At 42.3% G+C, this 22,938-nt stretch overlaps 1 protein-coding gene across 1 annotated transcript in view; it reads left to right on the forward strand.

Annotated features, from left to right (window-relative positions):
- The window catches only part of gng8 (guanine nucleotide binding protein (G protein), gamma 8), a 40,026-nt gene that overhangs the window by 11,878 nt on the left and 5,210 nt on the right, over positions 1-22,938 (forward strand). The window contains exon 2 of the mRNA XM_028792431.2: positions 21,169-21,291. Coding sequence (XP_028648264.1) covers positions 21,208-21,291 — 84 coding nt within the window. The 5' untranslated portion in view covers positions 21,169-21,207. The remainder of the gene's footprint in view (positions 1-21,168; positions 21,292-22,938) is intronic.

A 22,938-nucleotide genomic window follows, 5' to 3' on the forward strand; every position in this document is an offset into this window, starting at 1 on the left:
TGTTGTTTGTAGTGATGGCTGAGAAAAACGTTTAATCTAATGTTTTAATGGAGACATAATGGGCTTCAAAGAAGAACCAACACTTAAGAAACATCTATAAATAAATAAATAAATAAATGAAGTTGGGCGGCACGGTGGCGCAGTGGGTAGCGCTGCTGCCTCTCAGTTGGGAGATCTGGGGACCTGGGTTCGATTCCCGGGTCCTCCCTGCATGGAGTTTGCATGTTCTCCCCGTGTCTGTGTGGGTTTCCTCCTGGTGCTCCGGTTTCCTTCTAAAGACATGCAGGTTAGGTGGATTGGCAATTCTAAATTGGCCCTAGTGTGTGCTTGGTGTGTTTGTGTGTGTCCTGCGGTGGGTTGGCACCCTGCCCAGGATTGTTTCCTGCCTTGTGCCCTGTGTTGGCTGGGATTGGCTCCAGCAGACCCCTGTGACCCTGTGTTCGGTTTCAGTGGGTTGGTAAATGGATGGATGGATGGATAAATAAAGTTTCCCCAAAGCTTGTTTCTGTTTGACTGAGCCTCATTTTCATGTACTGATGATTTTCCCGAACCATCTTTCTTTTGCCTTTGAGAGTGGTGAATTTCATCTGTGGTAGAACATGTCATTTGTTATGTTTCAGCCAGGGTTCTTTTGTGCTTTATGCTTACATTTCTTTTTTTATGTCTGTTTTTGTTTATTTTTGATCTTATCATTTATCTTTTATTGTTGTTTGTTTATATTACTAGTCTAATTTTATCAATTTTGTGTAATTTAGTTTCGATGTGTGTAATTATGCTCTTTGATTTTCCTTGTATTTTGTGAGTGAATCCCTAGGAGGCAGGGCCACCTGTCCATCACCTTCTAGCCACCATCTCCAAGGGAGGTCACCTAGAAATGAATTAGTACCAGGTTCCCCATGAACATGTGGCTGAAATGGCCCTCTGCACCAGTCGACCCCATGAATTGGCAGCCTCCGGCTATCCCTAGCCCACCAAAACTCTGCAGCGCCAGGGTATCATCACATTTTGGAGAGATTCTGATTTAGCGGTATTATGTTATAATACCGAAACCAAAGGTTCCTGGGCCAAGCACTTTACCAAATGTCTGAACCTGAGGGTCCTCTCACACTGAGTAGGATTGCAATTGCGACAACACCATCATTGGTAGGGTAAAAGGACCTTGTCTCTCACACAATGGTGTAACCCCAGCACACGTCCTCTAGTAGAGCTGTGGTCAGAAGCTTACATATACTCTTCATGGACATAAATGTCATGGTACTTGTGGGCTTTCAATGATTTCTTTGAACTGTTTCTTCTGTGGGGTGGAATGATTGTATAACATGCATCATTAATAACTCTAAAAACAAGAATTGGTTGCACACATTTGAATTTATTTTGAATTTTCTAAAATCCATACAGGGTCAAAATTATACAAACAGACTCAAATATAAACTGTGGCCACTAGAGGGTACTGTTGCTCCTCAAACCTTACAGAACAGACACTGGGCACAAATTAAAAGCACAAAGAGCATATTTATTTTTAGGAAAACTCTTCAGCAAGCGTTTCCCACCACCACAGCCACAAGTAAACAACAGGCGCCGCACCCAACTATTCTTCTTTCTCTGTTTCTTTCTCCTCCACTCCTGCCAGCAAGCTATGTCCACCTTCCATCCAACTCTGGCTCATCCCTGTGAGGTCAGTCAAGTCCTTATATTGGCCAACCCGGAGGTGCTTCTGCTTTTCTGCCCACGTGGTCTACAACCACTTCCAGGTTAGGCGGAAACCTCATGTCTCCTCCATTTTCACAACACCCCCTGGCACCACCCACGGCACCCTGCAGGGCTGAGAAACAGAATTCCAAGTCCCATGGTGGCCAGTGGGAATCCTGGACACCACTGAAATCCAGGGGAGCTGTCATCTATCATTCTGGGGGAGGCAGTGCCTTAAAGAAGCTGCTTTCCCCCATCCTTCAATTTCTTGGGCGTCCTGCTGGCCGTCTCTTACAGTATATACACCCCAACTCCTATTTGGTTGAATGTCCTTTAACAAGTTGCACCTCGACCAGACAACACTTTCAGTAGCCATCAACAAGCTTCTGGCTGGTTATCTGACCACACTTCATGGCAGAATTGATAGACTTCATTTAAATCTGTTGCTTTCCTGGCATGGACTCGGCTTTTAAGCATGGTCCACAAATTTTCAATAGGGTTGAGGTCTGGGCTTTGGGAAGGCCATTCCAAAAGCTTAATGTTAGTCTGCTTTCTCCATTTTACAATCAGTTTTGATGTGTTGGAACATCCAATTGCATCCAAGTTGTAACCGTCTAGCTGTTGATTTGAGGTGATGCTGAAGAATTTGGAGGTAGTCCTCCTTCTTCATTATTCCATCCTCTTCATGCAGTGTACCAGTACCACTGGCAGCAAAACAGCACCAGAGTATGATGCTACCACCACAATGCTTCATAGCTGGTACAATGTTAGAACATTAGAACATTAGAACAATCTAGACACAAACAGGCCATTCAGCCCAACAAAGCAGACCAGTCCTATCCACCTAATTCCTCTAAAATTACATCAAGTCGAGTTTTGAAAGTCCCTAAAGTCTTACTGTCTACCACACTACTTGGTCGCTTATTCCAAGTGTCTATTGTTCTTTGTGTAAGGAAAAACTTTCTAATGTTTATGTGACATTTCTCCGTAACAAGTTTCCAACTGTGTCCCCGTGTTCTTGATGAACTCATTTTAAAGTCACCGTCTCAATCCACTGGACTAATTCCCTTCATAATTTTAAACACTTCAGTCAGGTCTCCTCTTCATCTTCTTTCTCTTAAACTGTAAAGGCTCAGCTGTTTTCATCTTTCCTCATAACTCATCCCCTGTAGCCCCTGAATCTACCTAGTTGCTCTTCTCTGGACCTTCTCTTGTGCTGCTATGTCCTTTTTGCAGCCTGGAAATCCAAACTGCACCCAGTACACCAGATGAGACCTCACCAGTGTGTTATAAAGCTTGAGCAGAACCTCCTGTGACTTGTACTCCACACATTAAGGCGCTATATAACCTGACATTTTGTTAGCCTTCTTAATGGCTTCTGAACACTGTCTGGAAGTCGATAGCTTAGAGTCCACTACGACTCCTAAATACTTCTCATAAGGTGGACTCTCGATTTTCTGACCTCCCATTGTATATTCAAACCTCACATTTTGACTTCCTATGTGCAAGTCTTTACATTTACTGACATTAAATTTCATTTGCCACCAATCTGCCCAAGCCTGTCCTTCTGTGATGATATAACATATTCCAAATTATCTGCTAATCCACCCATCTTGGTTTCATCTGCAGACTTAACCAGCTTGTTATTTATACTCCTATCTAAATCATTCATGAATATTATAAACAGCAGCAGCCCCAGCACTGACCCCTGCTGGTAACATCACCCAATTCTGATGAGGTTCCGTGCACCATCACCCTCTGCTTCCTGTGCCTGAGCCAATTTTGCAACCATCAGACAAACAAGATGGGCTGTTGGGCATTACCTCCTGGATGCCCTGGCAGGATAGGCAACTGAGCACCCCATGGCAGGGACGTCTGGGCTAAAACATACAAACAAAGAGGTGAATTTGTATTTTTTTACTCGGAAACTTGGAAGTGTCCCTTCAATGATAGATAGATAGATAGATAGATAGATAGATAGATAGATAGATAGATAGATAGATAGATAGATAGATAGATAGATAGATAGATAGATAGATAGATAGATAGATAGATGTGAAAGGCACTATATAATAGATAGATAGATATGGAAGGTGCTATTTAATAGATTAGATAGATAGATAGATAGATAGATAGATAGATAGATAGATAGATAGATAGATAGATAGATAGATAGATAGATAGATAGATAGATAGATAGATAGATAGATAGATGTGAAAGGCACTATATAATAGATAGATAGATATGGAAGGTGCTATTTAATAGATAGATAGATAGATAGATAGATAGATAGATAGATAGATAGATAGATAGATAGATAGATAGATAGATAGATAGATAGATAGATAGATAGATAGATAGATAGATAGATATGGAAGGTGCTATTTAATAGATAGATAGATAGATAGATAGATAGATAGATAGATAGATAGATAGATAGATAGATAGATAGATAGATAGATAGATAGATAGATAGATAGATAATAATAATTCTTTGCATTTATATAGCGCTTTTCTCACTACTCAAAGCGCTCAGCAATTGCAAGTTAAGGACCTTGCTGAAGGGCCCAACAGAGCAGAGTCCCCATTGGCATTTACGGGATTCGAACTGGCAACCTTCCGATTGCCAGTGCAGATCCCTAGCCTCAGAGCCACCACTCCACCTAGATAGATAGATAGATAGATGTGAAAGGCACTATATAATAGATAGATAGATAGATATGGAAGGTGTTATTTAATAGTGTAGCAGTAGGGTGCGCTAGAGCTCCCATGAACCCACAGATACCACTCCAAACACCTGGTAAAACTATAATTATCATTTATTTTATAATAATACTGTGCATAAAGCACCCTCCACTCCAAAATACACATACAAGTACGCTATAATCAATAACAGTAATCAATCCTCCTCTCCCAGACACTTCACCACCCTAACTCCCAGCTCAGCTCCGCGTCTGGGCTTTCCCACAGTCCTTTTATATTCCCTGACCCGGAAATGTTTCCAATCCTACAGTCCATGATTCCTTATCACTTCTGGTCAAATAAAAAGTCCTTTTCTTCAACCCGGAAGCACGACGTTCCTTCTGGTCATGTGATCATGATGTACTTCCAGGTTATAGGGCACATATAAGTCCTTGAGCCTCCCTGCAGCATCCTCTGGTGGGCCCCACGGTTGGGAATAAAAACTCTATTGTCCATAATTCCCTGCTGGTCTTTGGAGCACTTCCATGCTACAAGGAGGGCTCCATCTAGCGGCCTGGGGGTATTGGCTGGGATGAACAGCCGGCCATCTCCAACAATAGATAGATAGATAGATAGATAGATAGATAGATAGATAGATAGATAGATAGATAGATAGATAGATAGATAGATAGATAGATAGATAGATAGATAGATAGATACGAAAGGCACTATATCATAGATAGGTAGAACTTTTTTGTCCCTAGGATGTAATTTGGTTTTTGCCAGAAGCTCTTTAAATAAATAATAGATAACCGACAGGTACATAAATCTATTCACACAGTACATTCTTTTTTAGTTTATGACTAAAAAAGAAGAAAATTAAAAAGAAAGAAAAACATCTGACTTGACAGTCCCAGTCCCAGTAAGTCACTATACAGATGTATTGCTTTTGGTACAAAACGTTTCTTGACACACTTCTGTTGAATAATTCATTGGCTGAAAACCGTCAATGTTAGTGTGTCACAGAGAGGATGTCCAGGTTTGTTCTTAATGGCACTCAGTTTTGTTTTCATTCTCAGCTCCACTGTGACCTCCGGCAGGTCCATTGGGCGTCCCATAACTGAGTTTTCCCTTTTTATCAGCTTGTTGATTCATTGGGCCTCCCTTCAAGTGATGTTACCAGCCCAGCACACCGCAGTGTAGAAAATCACACTGGCCATCAGATAGTTATAGAAGTATTTAGTTAAGTGATGTGCTAGATTTTCCATACACAGATGCAATGGTTGGGGTGCAATGGTTTTTTAAAGCAGAACTTTTAAAACAAACATAGGTTTGCCTGTGACACATCTCTTATTTTAACACAAAAGTTGGTTGTCTCCTTGCTCTTCTCTTGGATCAAAAGACGACCTTCTGGCTTCATTTGTCCGCCTTTATGGGAGGGCAGGAGCAATGCGGCCTCCCTGGGGGCGGGGCTAGGCCTACTCTCATGGTGATTGGCCAGATCTGTTTAGAAAGCAGGAGATCCCGTTAGCGACAGCATCACCTCTCTCACTGAGATGGTATTTGTCAACTTATTTGAGCCATCCAAGCAACACCAATGCATACGGTCATATGCTTTGGAATTTTGTTTATCATTAGCTGAGCTTCAAATTAGCAACTTCCTTTTAATATCTGACATGCCTTATGGACACAGTAGTATTTCAGCAGTGACATTAGGTTTATTGGATTAACAGAAAATATGCAATATGCATCATAACAAAATTAGACAGGTGCATAAATGTGGGCCCCCCAACAGAGACATGACATCAATACTTAGTTGAGCCTCCTTTTGCTAATCTAACAGCCTCTAGACGCTGTCCTCCTATAGCCTGTGATGAGTGTCTGGATTCTGGATGGAGGTATTTCTGACCATTCTTCATATAAAATCTCTCCAGTTAATTTCAATTTGATGGACAGCCTGCTTCAAATCATCCAATAGATTTTCAATGATTTTCAAGTCAGGGGACTGTGACGGCCATTCCAGAACATTGTACTTCTCCCTCTGTATGAATGCCTTTGTACATTTCCAACTGTGTTTTGGGTCATTGTCTTGTTGGAATATCCAACCCCTGCGTAACTTCAACTTTGTGACTGATGCTTGAACATTATCCTGAAGAATTTTTTGATACTGGGTTGAAATCATGCGACCCTCGACTTTAACAAGGGCCCCAGTCCCTGAACTAGCCACACAGCCCCACAGCATGATGGAACCTCCACCAAATTTGACAGGAGGCAGCAGGTGTTTTTCTTGGAATGCGGTGTTCTTCTTCCGCAATGCAAAGCGCTTTTTGTTCTGACCAAATAACTCCATTTGTGTCTCATCAGTCCAAAGCACTTTGTTCCAAAATGAATCTGGCTTGTCTAAATGAGCATTGGCATACAACAAGCGACTCTGTTTGTGGTGTGAGTGCAGAAAGGGCTTCTTTCTCATCACCCTGCCATACAGATGTTCTTTGTGCAAATTGAATTGTAGAACGATGTACAGATACACCATCTGCAGCAAGATGTTCTTGCAGGTCTTTGGAGGTGATCTGTGGTTGTCTGTAACCATTCTCACAATCCTGCTCATATGCCGCTCCTGTATTTTTCTTGGCCTGCCAGACCTGCTGGGTTTAACAGCAACTGTGCCTGTGGCCTTCCATTTCCTGATTCCATTCCTTACAATTGAACCTGACAGCTTAAACCTCTGAGATGGCTTTTTGTAGCCTTCAGCTAAACCAGGAGACTCAACAATCTTTGTTTTCAGATCTTTGTAGAGTTGCTTTGATGATTCCATGCTGTAACTCTTCAGAGGAGAGTCAAAGGGAAGGAAGCACAACTTGTAATTGACCACCTTAAATACCTTTATATCTCATGATTGGACACACCTGTCTATGAAGTTCAAGGCTTAACGAGCTCATCACACCAATTTGGTGTTGTACGTAATCAGCATTGAGCAGTGACAGGCATTCAAATCAGCACAATGACAAGGGGACCCACATTTGTGCTCAGCCAGTTTTCACATTTGATTTAATTTCATACAACTAAATACTGCGTCACTAAAAATCTTTGTTCGGAAAACACCGCAGTACTCAGATGTTCCTAGGAAATGAAAGACATACCACTGTTATCTTTATTGTTGAAAGGAGAGTCGATTATAATGCAGGCTGAGAGGGGTTCTCAAACTTTTTCATATGACTGTATATGTGACAGTGAACAGACTATAAAGCCAAAGGAAAAAGAAAAATATCAGATTAATAGGAAAAGAAGAGGAGAGAGTGAAGCATTTAATGCTTTAGCAAAAATACAAATATTTCTAAATGACTTATAAATGTAAAAAGCACACTGCTTTGTTTTTCAGAGTGCAGAATAAGATAAGAGAAAAATCAACTAATTGAACAAGCTCAGTTTGCAGCAAAGTGAACAAAAAAAAAAAAGCGCAGCCACAAAGGGGTCTGAGTTTGAGGCCCACTGATTCCACGGCCATGTCTGGTCCTGCCTTGGAGTCAACTCTCCTGGGACACCAGGCACCCTTGTCTCGGCTTGCTCTCCATAGAGGACCAGCTGTTTACCTGCTGAGCTCCTGTAAATAAAATAAAAGCCTTAGGGAGAACAAATGGTAAATAACAAGAGTTGGAGATCAATGATGAAGTGCACACTGCTGAGGAGGAGGAGGAGACTCTTAATCCTTCCATTAGACTATACGCCCATCAACCCCAGGACTTGAACCACTCACAGCAGAAGTGGACAACATTGACTATCTCGTTACAATGGCGCCTGTCACGGGGTGGGCGGCAAGTGAACAGTCAGTTCTTGAAGGTGATGTCCTGGAAGAAAGAAAAATGAGCAAGCGTAAGAAATAAATTAGAAGTGTACCTGAATGAATATAATACACTCAGCAACAGCCAGCAAAGGTTTACGAGAGGAAGATCCTGCTAACCAATCTTTTAGATTTGTTGTTTATTTTTTTAAATTAGGGGGCTTCGAACCCTGCTTGCTTCGCTTGCCAACCCCCAGGTTTGTTTTTCCGGAAATACAATTTAAAGAGATTGTTTACTTCATGGGAATTGTTACATATGTATTATGTTCACTTTTACCTTAAAACTTCAGTAAAAACAATATTTGGAATTTACTTTTCTGATATAATTTTTTATGGTCTTCCACTGTTAAATTTTCATCTGCTGTTATCTATTTCTTTTCTTCTGGAAGTCCAAATTGCTGCATCTTCTGCTTCTAACATTTCTTTGATGATCGAAAGAGCCATTTGTTCATTCGACTTTTCGGATAATGTTCCTCTGAACACTTCCCATAACACTGCAGAACAAATGTTTTGCTTCCTGAAAAATTTTTGCTGATTGTGACAGGTACCTACTGGGTATGCGCAAATATAATTTAGGTTTTACTGCATCACGTAGGAACTCTGAGAAATAGAGATTTATATGTTTACTGACAATACCGTATTTAGTCACATTTATGTTTCACATAAGCTATTAAATTCAACAGAATTAAAAGTGTTTTGCTCCTGATTTTCTTTTATATTCAATGTCTGGTGCATCACATTGCAGTGTCTAACAGTAGTCAGCAAGCATTGAGAGATTCCAGTTGCCCTGGTATCGTCTCTCCATCGTATCAATGTCCTGGTGAAACCAAGTGAAGTCCAAGTGTGAGTGGAGGAAATGAATCTTGAGTGCCATGTTGCACTTCATTGTCTTGTATGCTTTGAGAAGTTTGTCTACCAGCTGAATGGAGTTTGGGGCTCTGTAATTGCCCAGAAAATTGCCAACAACGTCTTTGAAGGCTTTCCAGGCAATTTTTTCCGGCCTAACTAACAGATCTTCAAACCGCTTGTCACTCATAACATGTCTGATCTGGGGGCCAACAAAAATGCCCTCTTTGTTCTTGGCGTCAGTTATCCATATTACTAAGCGAGAATGGTAAACCGGATATGGACGCAGGGACATGGACCGTGGACGCAAAAGACGTAGTGCGCAGGCGCCACACAAAGTCCCCCCCCCATAGTGAAACGGGAGAGACTACGCATGTGCGCAGACACCACGCAAACCCCCCCCCCCGCAACAGAGCAAAATGGGAGAAACTACGAACCGTCAGAGTGGGAAACAAAGTAAAACGTCATAAAGATGATAAAGAACGGGGACAAACACATAAAGAGTAGGTTACAGAACAAAGCCCTCCTCCCCGGAGTACAACGACAGAGACTACGAACCGTCTGACATGCCGCAAGCAGGATAGAGCGAGGTCAGAAATAAAACACAGAATGGTAAGAACCGACATAATACGGAATGCGCAGGCGTGGCCGCCATATTGTGAGTGGCACTAATGCGTAGATCTAATGAACGTGGACTCCTACAACGCGCGTCTCAAACTGCATAAGCAAAGCAGGCACGGGTTCAACACGACACAGCTCGAGTGACCGAGATACAAACACGCGCCTGCCTGGATATAATTAATGAACGCAAGTGCCTACAACGTACGTCTGAAATGACGCAAAACAGGCAGAGACTCCTCCAAAAAGAAACAGCTCGACTAAACGATATACGAAGTGAAACGGGAAACACTACAGAGTCCGCAGTGCTCCACAATGCACCGCATAATAGTTCGGAAAGAGCTTCGTATTAACAGTGGAGAGACCCACAGTGACACCAGCGAACGCTCCGTATTAAACATACGTCATCCTCACACATCCAAACTATACGGCATAGGTGAATCACATTACAGTGATGCATTATTAACAGTACGATAAACATCACAGTATCGCAAACAAATGAAAATTATTACTCGAAAAGGGGAAAATATAATCACCACGGACCAGGTGTCATTATAACAAAAGCAGAATAAAGCGAGGTCACAAATGAAAGACAGAGTAGAAAGCAAAGTAAAACATCATAAACAGGTGAAACGAGTGGACCAAACACATGGACAGCAGGTTACAGATAATGAAGACCGGAATTCAAAAGCTTCAAAGACAAGAGCTCGACTAGCCGAAATACAAACTAAAACGGGAAACACTACGGGGTCCGCAGTACTCCACTATGCACCGCATAATGGTACGGACGGGGCTCCGTAGTAACAGTGGAGAGCCCCAGAGTGACACGGGCGAGCGCTCCGTATTAAACGTGCGTCATCCTCACACGTGGCTGCCCAGTGGGCACGGGTTCAAAACGCCGGGGGTAGGCGAGCGAAGCAAGCAGGGGGCGAAGCCCCCTTGTTCTTGAGAACATCTGTCTTAAATAACAAAAACCTTTGCCTTCCTTGTTCAGTGCTTTCATGAAATTTTTCATGAGTCCCAGTTTTATGTGAAGAGGAGGCAAAAATATCTTTGCCGGGTCGACAAGCGATTCATGTGACACATTTTTCTGTCCTGGAACTAACTTTTTACGGAGTGGCCAGTTCTGTCGAGAATACTGCGACTCTTTGGCACGGCTGTCCCATTCACAGATGAAACAACAGTACTTTGAATAGCCGAGCTGCAGTAACAGAGCAACGACTTTAAGATCTCCACAGATATTCCAGTTGTACCTGCTATACTGGACGTGCTTCAGCAACAGTCCCATATTCTCATACGTTTCTTTCATGTGTGCTGCATAGCCAACAGGTACTGAAGGATAAACATTGCCATTGTGTAGCAGAACAGCTTTCAGGCTTAACATTGATGAATCAATGAAGAGACTCCACTCTTCCAGGTTGTGATCACAACCCAAGGCTGAGAACAATCCTTCAATGTCACAACAGAAACAGAGACTGTCGACTTGTGCAAAAAATGTGGTTATATCATGATGTCGGCCTCGAAACACAGAAATGTTCGTACCTGGTGACAGCAAACACCATTCCTGCAGTCTCGAACCCGGTAGCTTGGCTTTTGCTTTTGACAGACCCAAATCTCTGACCAAATCGTTCAATTCGGACTGTGTTATCAGATGTGGATCGCCTGATGAGCACAGTTCAAAATCCGGGTCACTGTCACTGTCAGTACCCTGCATTGCAGTTTTTTCATCTGGTTCGTCTAAGGTCCAATCCTCTGGTGGTTTCAGAATTCGAAGACTGTCGTCATGTGGCACGGGTCTCATTGCTGAAGGCAGATTAGGATATTCAGTTGACTTCTTGTTTTTGGCAGAGAAACCAGACACATTAGTCAAACAGAAGTAACAGTCCATCACGTGGTCTTTCTGTTCTCGCCATATCATCGGAACAGCAAATGGCTTCGTCTTTCGAGTGCCTCTGAGCCAGGCTCTCAGACTGACGGCACATGTCACACAGCAAATATGAGGCGCCCTTTCCTTGTCTTGATCACCAACTGAAATACAGATGATAAGCTTTCTTCACAAGAGCAGTCATCCAATGTCTCTGAGGTGCAACTATATATTCGCCACAGGTATAGCAGAATGTATCGCGGCTGTTACGACATTGACGAGACACAAAAACGTCTATAGCATCAATCCTACTTACTGTTATATTGCTACAGATACTATGATACTACACATACACACTGACTATCTATATTAACCAAATGAGCAGGATCGGTGTATGCAAGCCACCTTTATAGCATGCTGAGACAGCGTCAAGCTCGTTCAGACCTGCCCAGGATGTCAACTTCCACAGAACAGCTTCCAACCTGACCTGATTCCATGGCTGGACATGCCCAGGCTGCACAAACCGTTGTTGATAAGTCACTTACGGGAGCGAAAATGTTTGGATACAAATAGATAGATAGATAGATAGATAGATAGATAGATAGATAGATAGATAGATAGATAGATAGATAGATAGATAGATAGATAGATAGATAGATAGATAGATAGATAGATAGTGCGGTGGGTTGGCACTCTGCCCGGGATTGGTTCCTGCCTTGTGCCCTGTGTTGGCTGGGATTGGCTCCAGCAGACCCCCGTGACCCTGTGTTCGGATTCAGTGGGTTGGAAAATGGATGGATGGATGGATAGATAGATAGATAGATAGATAGATAGATAGATAGATAGATAGATAGATAGATAGATAGATAGATAGATAGATAGATAGATAGATAGATACTTTATTAATCCCAATGGGAAATTCACATTCTTCAGCAGCAGCATAGAAGACAAAATCATGACAAAACTGAAATGGTACGTGATGGGTAAATGTCGATGTGATATTTGTGATCAGCACCCAAAAATCTATAAGAAACACCTAACAGTGTTCAAGAAGCAAAAACTTTGCTGTGCAGTGTAATTGTAAAGCATCGACTTCAGCCATCATAATTAAGTACACAAAGAAGTGTTTTTAATTTGTCAGGCATCATTAGAGAAGTGGCATCAGACATTATTTCAAACATATAGTCGTCCGATTTACATAACCCAGCTGCTCGTGCCGCTTCTTGAAAGGTACCATATGTAGTTCCATCTATAGTTAGAACAGCTTTATATGAAGTTGCTCCTTTTGATTCATGTATCAACAATTTTAAATGAAACTGTTAGATTTCTTTTGGTGATTCAATATTTAATCACGCGACACTTTTGCATTTAATTTTTCTTGGATGCCACACTCTTTTTTGTTTCTGCCACATGTAGTGTTGAGGAATTTGCGCATACGTATATGCTTTTGCATTTACGACTGCTTTATTAAGTTCAAAATAAGCCAATAATTTTGTATTTTTATTTTTGCTACCTCTAAAGCTTCTGTTTTTACGCCCTCTTTAAATTGAATCATATTCTGACCTGGTAAATGAATTGGTAATAATTCAACAGAATGACTTTGACCGTGCATTGGTAATTCCATTAAATGCCACCCACTTTCCATTACACTGATCTAAATACACTTGAACTTTGTCCTGAGACTGTTCTTTCGATAAAGTTACGCATACTCTATCGTGCCCTTTATGAATGTAATTGTAGATGTACTTAATACTCATAACCGATGCACAATACTCAACATTAATATGACAATCGATATGAATAATATGAATCGAATCGCTTGAGCAAATACGGGTTATATGGTACACTCATTGAATTATCGAGCATCACAATTTTAACAACTTTCTTTCTGTGATAAGTTTGTTGTTCGTGACGATTATCTCTTCGGCGATAATCAGGAAAGCCAGCCTTAGTCTTATCTGTTGTTTGAATGAACGCTTTAGGAAATTTCTTTAAACTCTTTTTTTCTTTCGAGTCCCAACATACTGAATCTTTTAAATGAGGTTCGTGAGACATGTACTTAATGACTTTGCTCTGTAATTCAGGATCGGTTTCTCTGTTTGGAATTTCAGCACAGACAAACCGAGCTACGTCATCAGCATTTAATCATTAATTTTGCAAAGTAACCAATAAATGCATGTGAGGCAAACCCCGTTTTTGAAATTCGATTGTGTAAATGTATGCTCTGATGTGACCGAACACCGTTTCAAGTTCATTCAATAAAAATAAGACTTTCTGATAAAACAATCTACTTACGAAAGTGGGAATATCCAGAGCTGATGTAGCCGGTGGCATTGTCCTCAAGAATCAGCCTGGTTCTGGACTTTGTGGATTGCACGTTGTAGCAGGGCCACATAGGTATTGTTGTTTATAGTGTTTGCACCCAGTCACGTTCTCATCAGAGCACCCTGTTTAAACGAATATGTGTCTGTTTAAATGTCCCCGTAATGAGAAACGGGGAAGGATGTTGCGGTGACTCCTGGACACGTCAGTACCGGAATTTTTTCAGTTACATCCTGCTCTTCATTATTTAAACGATCAGGAGGGAAAGAAGAAGGAGGAAGGAGAGAGACAGAGATTTCAAGTATCGACAACCAATCAACATTATTCTGCTATTATTTACATCGCGCCTGGTTCCAGTTTGATTCTCATTCCGCTGAAATCACGGCAGCACCATCATCACCAGAAACCCCGGGGTTGGACATTATTATCCACCATTCGCCAAGGAAGCACGGTGAGGTTGTTCTGTTTTACTCGGGAGATTCAAACTCATCCATTTTTGATCAGTTATCCGTATTCTGGACAGTGATTTACCTGGACTCAATTTCATGTTCATTGTCATTCACTACTCATCCATTGATATTATTTGTGTTTTGTGTTTGTTATACGTGTGCAGGGGAAAGAGAGGTCTTGTTATTGTATATGTGTTGCTTTCACTTGGCTGCTTTGGTGGAGGGATATATAGAGATATATTTTACGTCGTGGATTTGTATTCTTGTATCTGTCATTGTGTTGTATTTAATATATTCCTACAGTAGCTTTTGTTTGCTAGTCTTTGAACCGTCGATTGGGGAGGAGGGAAAATATTATTTGTCAGGGGTACGGCTTGGTATAGGTACGTTTTCTCAGTAATTCATCCAGGCCACAGGTCCTAGTGGTGTGGCTCCGGCTGGGTAAAGGGTACAACTTCATTGTAATGAATAAATCTTGCCGACCGATAGTTCTGGATATTGCCGTTGCATCATGATATAACTGTCTCAATGCTCTTGGACTACCTTGATATGATGATGGAAATATTACTGCTTTACCTACTTTGAATTTGTCTGAACTATTGATATTTGAATTTTGAACGTGATAAATGAGACCTTGCATATGTTCCGTTCTAAGTTTTGCTTGATTCAATTTAATAAAGAAGAAACGATTAGCTTCAAGTTTTAGATACGCATTAATAATGTAACTGAGTGGTTAGATGACCGTGTTCTTGTTTGAAAATGGTTGTAAGTACGGCGTGAACTGCCAAGATCACTGTCTCACGGGACTTGCTTCCAAAGGATGTCAGTATGATGTGACTTGACGGTGTTGCGGGACATGAAGTGTCTCTCTCTGAAGTGTCTGTCTTCTAATCTGTCTCTCTTCAAAAGATCACATCTCGTCGCAAGTTTTTTTTTTATAATAGAGAGATTAGCGGGCGACTGTAGTAGATGACAAAAACAAAGCATATGACAGAATGTTCTTTGACTTTCAAAAAGCCTTTGACTCAATCGTCCCACACCAAAGGTGAATTCTGAAACGAAAAGCTGCAGGCATCAGAGGTGACCTACAGTTAGGTCCATAAATATTTGGACAGAGACAACTTTTTTCTAATTTTGGTTCTGTACATTACCACAATGAATTTTAAATGAAACAACTCAGATGCAGTTGAAGTGCAGACTTTCAGCTTTAATTCAGTGGGGTGAACAAAATGATTGCATAAAACTGTGAGGCAACTAAAGCATTTTGTGAACACAATCCCTTCATTTCAGGGGCTCAAAAGTAATTGGACAAATGAAATAACTGGAAATCAAATGTTCATTTCTAATACTTGGTTGAAAACCCTTTGCTGGCAATGACAGCCTGAAGTCTTGAACTCCTGGACATCACCAGATGTTGGGTTTCCTCCTTTTTAATGCTCTGCCAGGCCTTTACTGCAGCGGCTTTCAGTTGCTGTTTGTTTGTGGGCCTTTCTGTCTGAAGTTTAGTCTTCAACAAGTGAAATGTCTGCTCAATTGGGTTAAGATCAGGTGACTGACTTGGCCATTCAAGAATTTTCCACTTCTTTGCTTTAATAAACTCCTGGGTTGCTTTGGCTGTATGTTTTGGGTCATTGTCCATCTGTATCATGAATCAATTTGACTGCTGTATTTAGCTGGATTTGAGCAGACAGTATGTCTCTGAACACCTCAGAATTCATTCGGCTGCTTCTGTCCTGTGTCACATCATCAATAAACACTAGTGTCCCAGTGCCACTGGCAGCCATGCACGCCCAAGCCATCACACTGCCTCCCTCCACCGTGTTTTACAGATGATGTGCTATGCTTTGGATAATGAGCTGTTCCACACCTTCTCCATACTTTTTTCTTGCCATCATTCTGGTAGAGGTTGATCTTGGTTTCATCTGTCCAAAGAATGTTTTTCCAGAACTGTGCTGGCTTTTTTAGATGTTCTTTAGCAAAGTCCAATCTAGCCTTTCTATTCTTGAGGCTTATGAGTGTCTTGCACCTTGCAGTGCACCCTCTGTATTTACTTTCACGCAGTCTTCTCTTTATGGTAGACTTGGATATTGAGACGGCGACCCCCTGGAGAGTGTTGTTCACTTGGTTGGCTGTTGTGAAGGGATTTCTCTTCACCATGGAAATGATTCTGCGATCATCCACCACTGTTGTCTTCCGTGGACGTCCAGGTCTTTTTGCATTACTGAGTTCACCAGTGCTTGCTTTCTTTCTCAGGATGTACCAAACTGTAGATTTTGACACTTGTAATATTGTAGCAATTTATCAGATGGGTTTTTTCTGTTTTCGCAGCTCAAGGATAGCTTCTTTCACCTGCAAGGAGAGCTCCTTTGACCGCATGTTGTCTGTTCACAGCAAAATCTTCCACATGCAAGCACCACACCTCAAATCAACTATTGTGTCGTTCATAGTTGTGTTTGAGGTTTGGAGTGTTGTTATGCCCCCTTGTGGTCACACTGCTTATAATGAGTATTAAAAGGGTAAATACTCCTTTACTATATAGCATCTGTTAGTGAATTTCAGCAGATATCCCTCCTTCTAGCCAAAGAAATCTCACTATGGCACATTGTTCAGCAGTGGAGCATACATGTCCACTTGATCTTGGCTTCAACTAGACCAATGGCAGAGCACAGTGCTATGCATGTTCAAACTACCCATAAGCCATTGCAAACATGTTGTACCGTGTCAGCTTCTATCAATGGGGTTACTGCATAATTTTCAAATTGCCTTTATTTTTTTTAGTTACCCTCTGCAAATTGAGAAAAGGACCCCTCATAAAGGGTTGGGGCACCTTAGGTGAATTATTATGAATAAATGAATGAAAAAATCGAGAGAATCAGCAAAAGCAAAGTTGTCTTGTTCAGAAGGTAGACTTCTTCAGAATGTCCCAAAAGGGCGTCTGGAGCCAGTTTTCAAGGTGGAGACCTGGAAGGGGTGGGTCCAGGAGGGTGGAATGTGGAAGTGATGTCAGAGATGGAGCGACCACCAATCATTCATTCTGCAAGAGGAGAGGAAGAGGAATAGCATTAGGCAACAGTGCCACACTCTGGTCTGGAGTGTAATTATCAGTAGATGAGCACTGAGGTTGTCTCCCTGTGTGGTGACACTTTGTATTTTCTCCATCACTTTTTTGTCCATCACATTATTTTGTTGTCTCCACTGGATGTTATTTTTGAAGAATTAAGTGGATATACGACTGGCAAGCTTTGTTGGGCTGAATGGTCTGTTCTGGTTCAGATTGCTCTAAAATTTTGTTAATGTTGTCCCATTGATTAAAGGTTCAGTTTGTGGTTCCTCTGTCTGGAGGAGTCTGCAGTTGAATTTCTCCATCTCTGTGAAATCTGTTGTCTTCACAGGCCTCGGGTGCCACTAAATGCCAAGCAGAATAGGCAATGCCCACATAGACTTGCAACAGAAAGACAGAGAGGGAACCTGAGAACTGGGGGACTTTGAAAAGCAACGAGTGGACACACCAAATAGAAAATGGAGTTAGTCTCTTAGGCCGGGTTTATACTTCACCCGATGCAACGTGTGCGCCTGTGGATGCTACTGCTAAGCGTTGTACTGTTTCTACTTGCGTGCATACTTTACATAAATCTGGAAGATTCCACCAGGTGGCAATGTGAGAGATCATCACGGTGAGGACAGGTTTGGCTTCGCTGTGTTGTGAATTGTCTGAGATATCCATTAAATTCCGAGGACACACTGCTGCAATATCTCTGAAAAGGATGGATGTTTAATGATTGCATCCATCAATCCAGGGATGCACCCATTCCAGCTAGCATTGGGCACGAGGAGGAAACAATCCCTGGATGGGGCATCAGCTCATTGTAAGGTGGATACAAGCACACAGATACACTGGCATCGTTTAGCATCACCAAATCCCCAAACCTGCATGGAAGGCAACGTGAGCACACTGTGGAAACCCACCAGGAAAACATGCAAACTCCAGGCAGGGAACACCAGGGACGTGACTCCATACTGCGAGGCAGCAACACTTCCGCTCCTCCACCATGCTGCCCGCATATGTGTAGTTAGTATTCATTATTTAAATGAAGGTAACCATTTAAAAACATACACAATGTAATGCCTTTCACCATGAAAGTGATATCAAGTATAAATCTAAGGATTCTAAATGTGCAGAGAGCTGGAATATCAGAAATGTGACGTGTTCTGTGTGGCGATCACTGCCTGTTGCTGCTGTCAGCTCAGAAGGAAGCCCCAGAAGCAGGTAGCCATTAACAACTGGGTCGCTTTTAAGATGATGTTTATGACGGTCTACTTTAATGATAAAATAAACAACGAGATTAAAGTGGACATTTCGAGATTAAAGCCGAAATTTCCACTTTCATCACAAAATGTCCCTAACTTTTTTTTTCCTCTGTGGCTCAAATATGCCGCTGTACGTTGTGATGCTATTGTGAAGGTGCAAAAAAAACCACAAAAAGACGGCACAGAAGATGGTATGTGAGACCTTTAAAACGTATCGTGTCATTACAATGGGGAATATGCGACACTTGAATATACAGTAAAAGCACCACAAATGCATTTTGTCGTTTTGCTTCACCACTTTGAACCATTTATCATCATTCCTGTAGGATCCTCAAAGCACCTTTCTGCCACATGTAGACAGTAAACAGAAACTCTGACGTCACTTCCCGACTTGATCACACTATGCCCCCCCCCCCCCCAGACTTTTTGCTGGTACTGCAATTTGTGCATGCGTCATGTTAATTTCTGAGGATGTGCTCGGAGGACGCGGCAAATGAATGCTGGGAACGCATGGCAGCTATGATGTGTGTGATAGATAGATAGATAGATAGATAGATAGATAGATAGATAGATAGATAGATAGATAGATAGATAGATAGATAGATAGATAGATAGATAGACAGATAGATAGATAGATAGATAGATAGATAGATAGATAGATAGATAGATAGATAGATAGATAGATAGATAGATAGATAGATAGATAGATAGAATTTAATTTTAGTATAGTAGGCGGGATTAGATAGATAGATAGATAGATAGATAGATAGATAGATAGATAGATAGATAGATAGATAGATAGATAGATAGATAGATAGATAGATAGATAGATAGATAGAATTTAATTTTAGTATAGTAGGCGAGATTAGATAGATAGATAGTGTGGAGGATTACCGGCTTTCCAGTCCGGCCCTCACCCCCGGGCCACTAGGAGGAGCCCTCCGGACAGCATATTCGTGCCCCGAGTTCCAGCAGGGCCTCATGGACTTTGTAGTGTTGTGACACAGCCCTGCTGGATACCTTGGGGGCCGCCAGGAGTCGCTGTAGGGGGGCTAGTGGGCTCTTGCATGCCCTATAACCTGGGAGTGCGTCACAGTCACGTGACTGGAGGAAGCGACGTGCTCCCGGGATGAAGAAGTGGACTGTTTGCACCTGACCCGGAAGGAAATGGACTTGTGGGTTGTGCTTGGAACCACTTCCGGGTCAGGAGCTATAAAAGGACTAAGGAAAGCCCAGACACTGAGCTGAGCTGGGAGGTAGGAGGGCGAAGTGTCTGGGTGAGGAGGTATTGGTTATTGAAGAGAATTGTAGTGTTTATGAGTGGGGTGTGGAGAGTGCTTTGTGCACGGTATTCTTATAAAATAAAGAATATTTATACTTTCACCTGGTCATCAGAGTGGTACCTGAGGGTTCAAGAGGTGGACAAAGCCTCTATGTGCTACAACAGATAGAGATGGGACTAGACTAATGATATAACTTCAGGGAGCACTGGTCCAAACGTGCTTTGTCCCCTGGTGGCTTTGGACAGGTTATGCCGTGTGATGATAGGTACGTGCTGCTGCAAAGTTTTATTCACTTCTGTGATAACCAGAAGCAAATCCCAAGGGGTGAGCCAGGCTATAACCCTATGTACTGTAGAAAGTTCAGCCCCTGCTTGACATCGTGGAACCAACATAGAAATAATTTTATCAGCCTGGCCGTGATTTGTCTGTGCATGAATCTATGATAAAATACAAGGGATGCCTTTTATTCTGCCAATATATGCCAGGCAAGCCCATAAAGAATTTTGTACTGGCAGAAGCAAACACTGGTTTCTGCCTGAAAGTAATCACATATCCAGGAAAATATTCCTTTCAAAGAGAGAACTGTCCCTTGACAAGTCAGGTTGTGCTGGAGCTGCTTCAGGGCTATGAACATTTGGGTCATGTTGTGTACATTTGGACAATTTTTATACATGACCAGAATTGTTCATGGAGCTACAAAGCTGGGGCATTGGAGCTTGTGGCACAGTGAGGGTGAACAGGAGACACAGACCTTCACAGGCTGAAGAGGAAAAGAGGTGACAATACGGTTTTCATGCGGGTGGAAAACTTGGTGGCAGTGGCATGGCACGATGTCAGACGGGTGACTTGTCTCTCTACAGTACACAATAACAATACATGTGACAAAGTGCAGCAACAGACAAATGAAAAGGAGGCACCAAAGCAACACGTATGGTAAGGAGTGCAACCTGGCGAGGCATGCAGGTGGCTGCTTTGAGCGAGATCAGACTTTGCTGTGTAACATGGATGTGAAATCATAGAGTATGCAGACTCATACAACATGCAAGACAGTAACATTTGTCAAAGGTAAATATTTTTTGCTGATTTGATATGTTAAACCATTGCTTTGTGTTCTTTTTTTGAAAAAAATTAGTTTTTGGAAAAATATTCAGCCCTGGGAGAAAAGATACAAAAAAAATGATCCCTAAAAGAGTTAAACACCGAGATTCTGTGCTTATGATTGTACTGAGATCAGTTTGAACCTTCTCATCTCCTTCCTTTCATTCCAGGGTCCTGCCAAACGGGTGCCAAAAGCAGCACATTAAGAGATGTCCAACAACATGGCCAAGATTGCAGAGGCCCGTAAGACGGTGGAGCAGCTCAAACTCGAGGTGAACATCGACCGGATGAAGGTCAGCTTGGCTTTTGATACACACGTTTAGCTGAACCCCTTAATAGGGTGGGCTCAGTGGGGTCTTCTGAAAACATGATCTGATTTTAGAGGTGGAGGAGCTGTGCCACTAGTGGTCCCTTTTTTGGTGAGCTTTCAATCTTCTGTTGGGCCAAATTCCAAATTCTGTCTTAGAGTAAGCAGGCATAAAGGGGGCACTTCACTGTCCAACTATTTTTCTCATTATTATGAATTTCTTCTTTGTTGTGTCAATACAGGGATTTTTCTTTCTGCTCCTTTTCATTATATTTGATACATAACCTACCAGAAAAGGTTTTTTTTTACAACTTTTGTCACTTATTCACACATTCATACAGCCAAAGGCTTCACAAGTCCTTTCGTTATGCCTCAGCTCCCTTCACTTTGTAACTCTTATCTGTTTGCCCGTACTGTACTCTAAAGTCAGTCAGTCAGTCAGTCATTATCCAACCTGCTACATCCTAACTACAGGGTCACGGGGGTCTGCTGGAGCCAATCCCAGCCAACACAGGGTGCAAGGCAGGAACCAGTTCCGGGCAGGGCGCCAACCCACTAACACACACCAAGCTCACAATTAAGAATCGTCAATGCACCTGACCTGCATGTCTTTGGACTGTGGGAGGAAACTCACACAGACATGGGGAGCGAACCCAGGTCTCCTTACTGCGAGGCAGCAGCGTTACCACTGTGCCACCATGCCGCCCACACTCTAAAGCACAGGTGTCAAACTCCAGGCCTTGAGGGCCGCAGTGGCTGCAGGTTTTCATTCTAACCCTTTTCCTAATCAGTGGCCAGTTTTCACTGCTAATTCACTTTTTTCCCTTCATTTTAATTGCCCTGTTAGAAGGATTCAGTCTTCTGAATTGATTTGTTTCCTCATTAAATGACAGCCAAACAGAAATGAAATGTTAAACTGGGGCTTCAAACTCCAACCAGTTTCTTAATGACAAGCCAATGCTTGCTGTTAATTAAACCCGTTATTTAATTCCACGGCTTGTTGCTGCTCTCGTTCTGCAATAGCAGACATTTCCAAAACTGTTGATTTTCTGTTTTTTATAAGAACATTGTCAAAGTGTTTTGGTGAGTTGAGAGATCAACCTCACTGAGAACATCGCCTTTCTTTATTTTCAGATATTGTGTGATGTGGCAGCTTGTTTTGTGTCTCATTATTGTTTGGCTGCTAATTAAGGAGGGCGGCATGGTGGTGCAGTGGGTAGCGCTGCTGCCTCGCAGTTGGGAGACCTGGGGACCTGGGTTCGCCACCCGGGTCCGCCCTGCGTGGAGTTTGCATGTTCTCCCTGTGTCTGAGTGGGTTTCCCCCGGGCGCTCCGGTTTCCTCCCACAGGACATGCAGGTTGGGTAGATTGGCAATTCTAAATTGGCCCTAGTGTGTGCTTGGTGTGTGGGTGGGTGTGTTTGTGTGTGTCCTGCGGTGGGTTGGCACCCTGCCCGGGATTGGTTCCCTGCCTTGTGCCCTGTGTTGGCTGGGATTGGCTCCAGCAGACCCCTGTGTTCGGATTCAGCGGGTTGGATGCTAATTAAGGAAAAAGAAACAACTAAAGGGCCTGAGTCAAGTTAATTAAAAGAAGTAATTAGCAGCAAAAATTGGTCACTAATTAAGAAGATGGTT

The sequence above is a fragment of the Erpetoichthys calabaricus genome, chromosome 1 (genome assembly GCF_900747795.2).
Source record: "Erpetoichthys calabaricus chromosome 1, fErpCal1.3, whole genome shotgun sequence".
Classification (NCBI taxonomy): domain Eukaryota; kingdom Metazoa; phylum Chordata; class Cladistia; order Polypteriformes; family Polypteridae; genus Erpetoichthys; species Erpetoichthys calabaricus.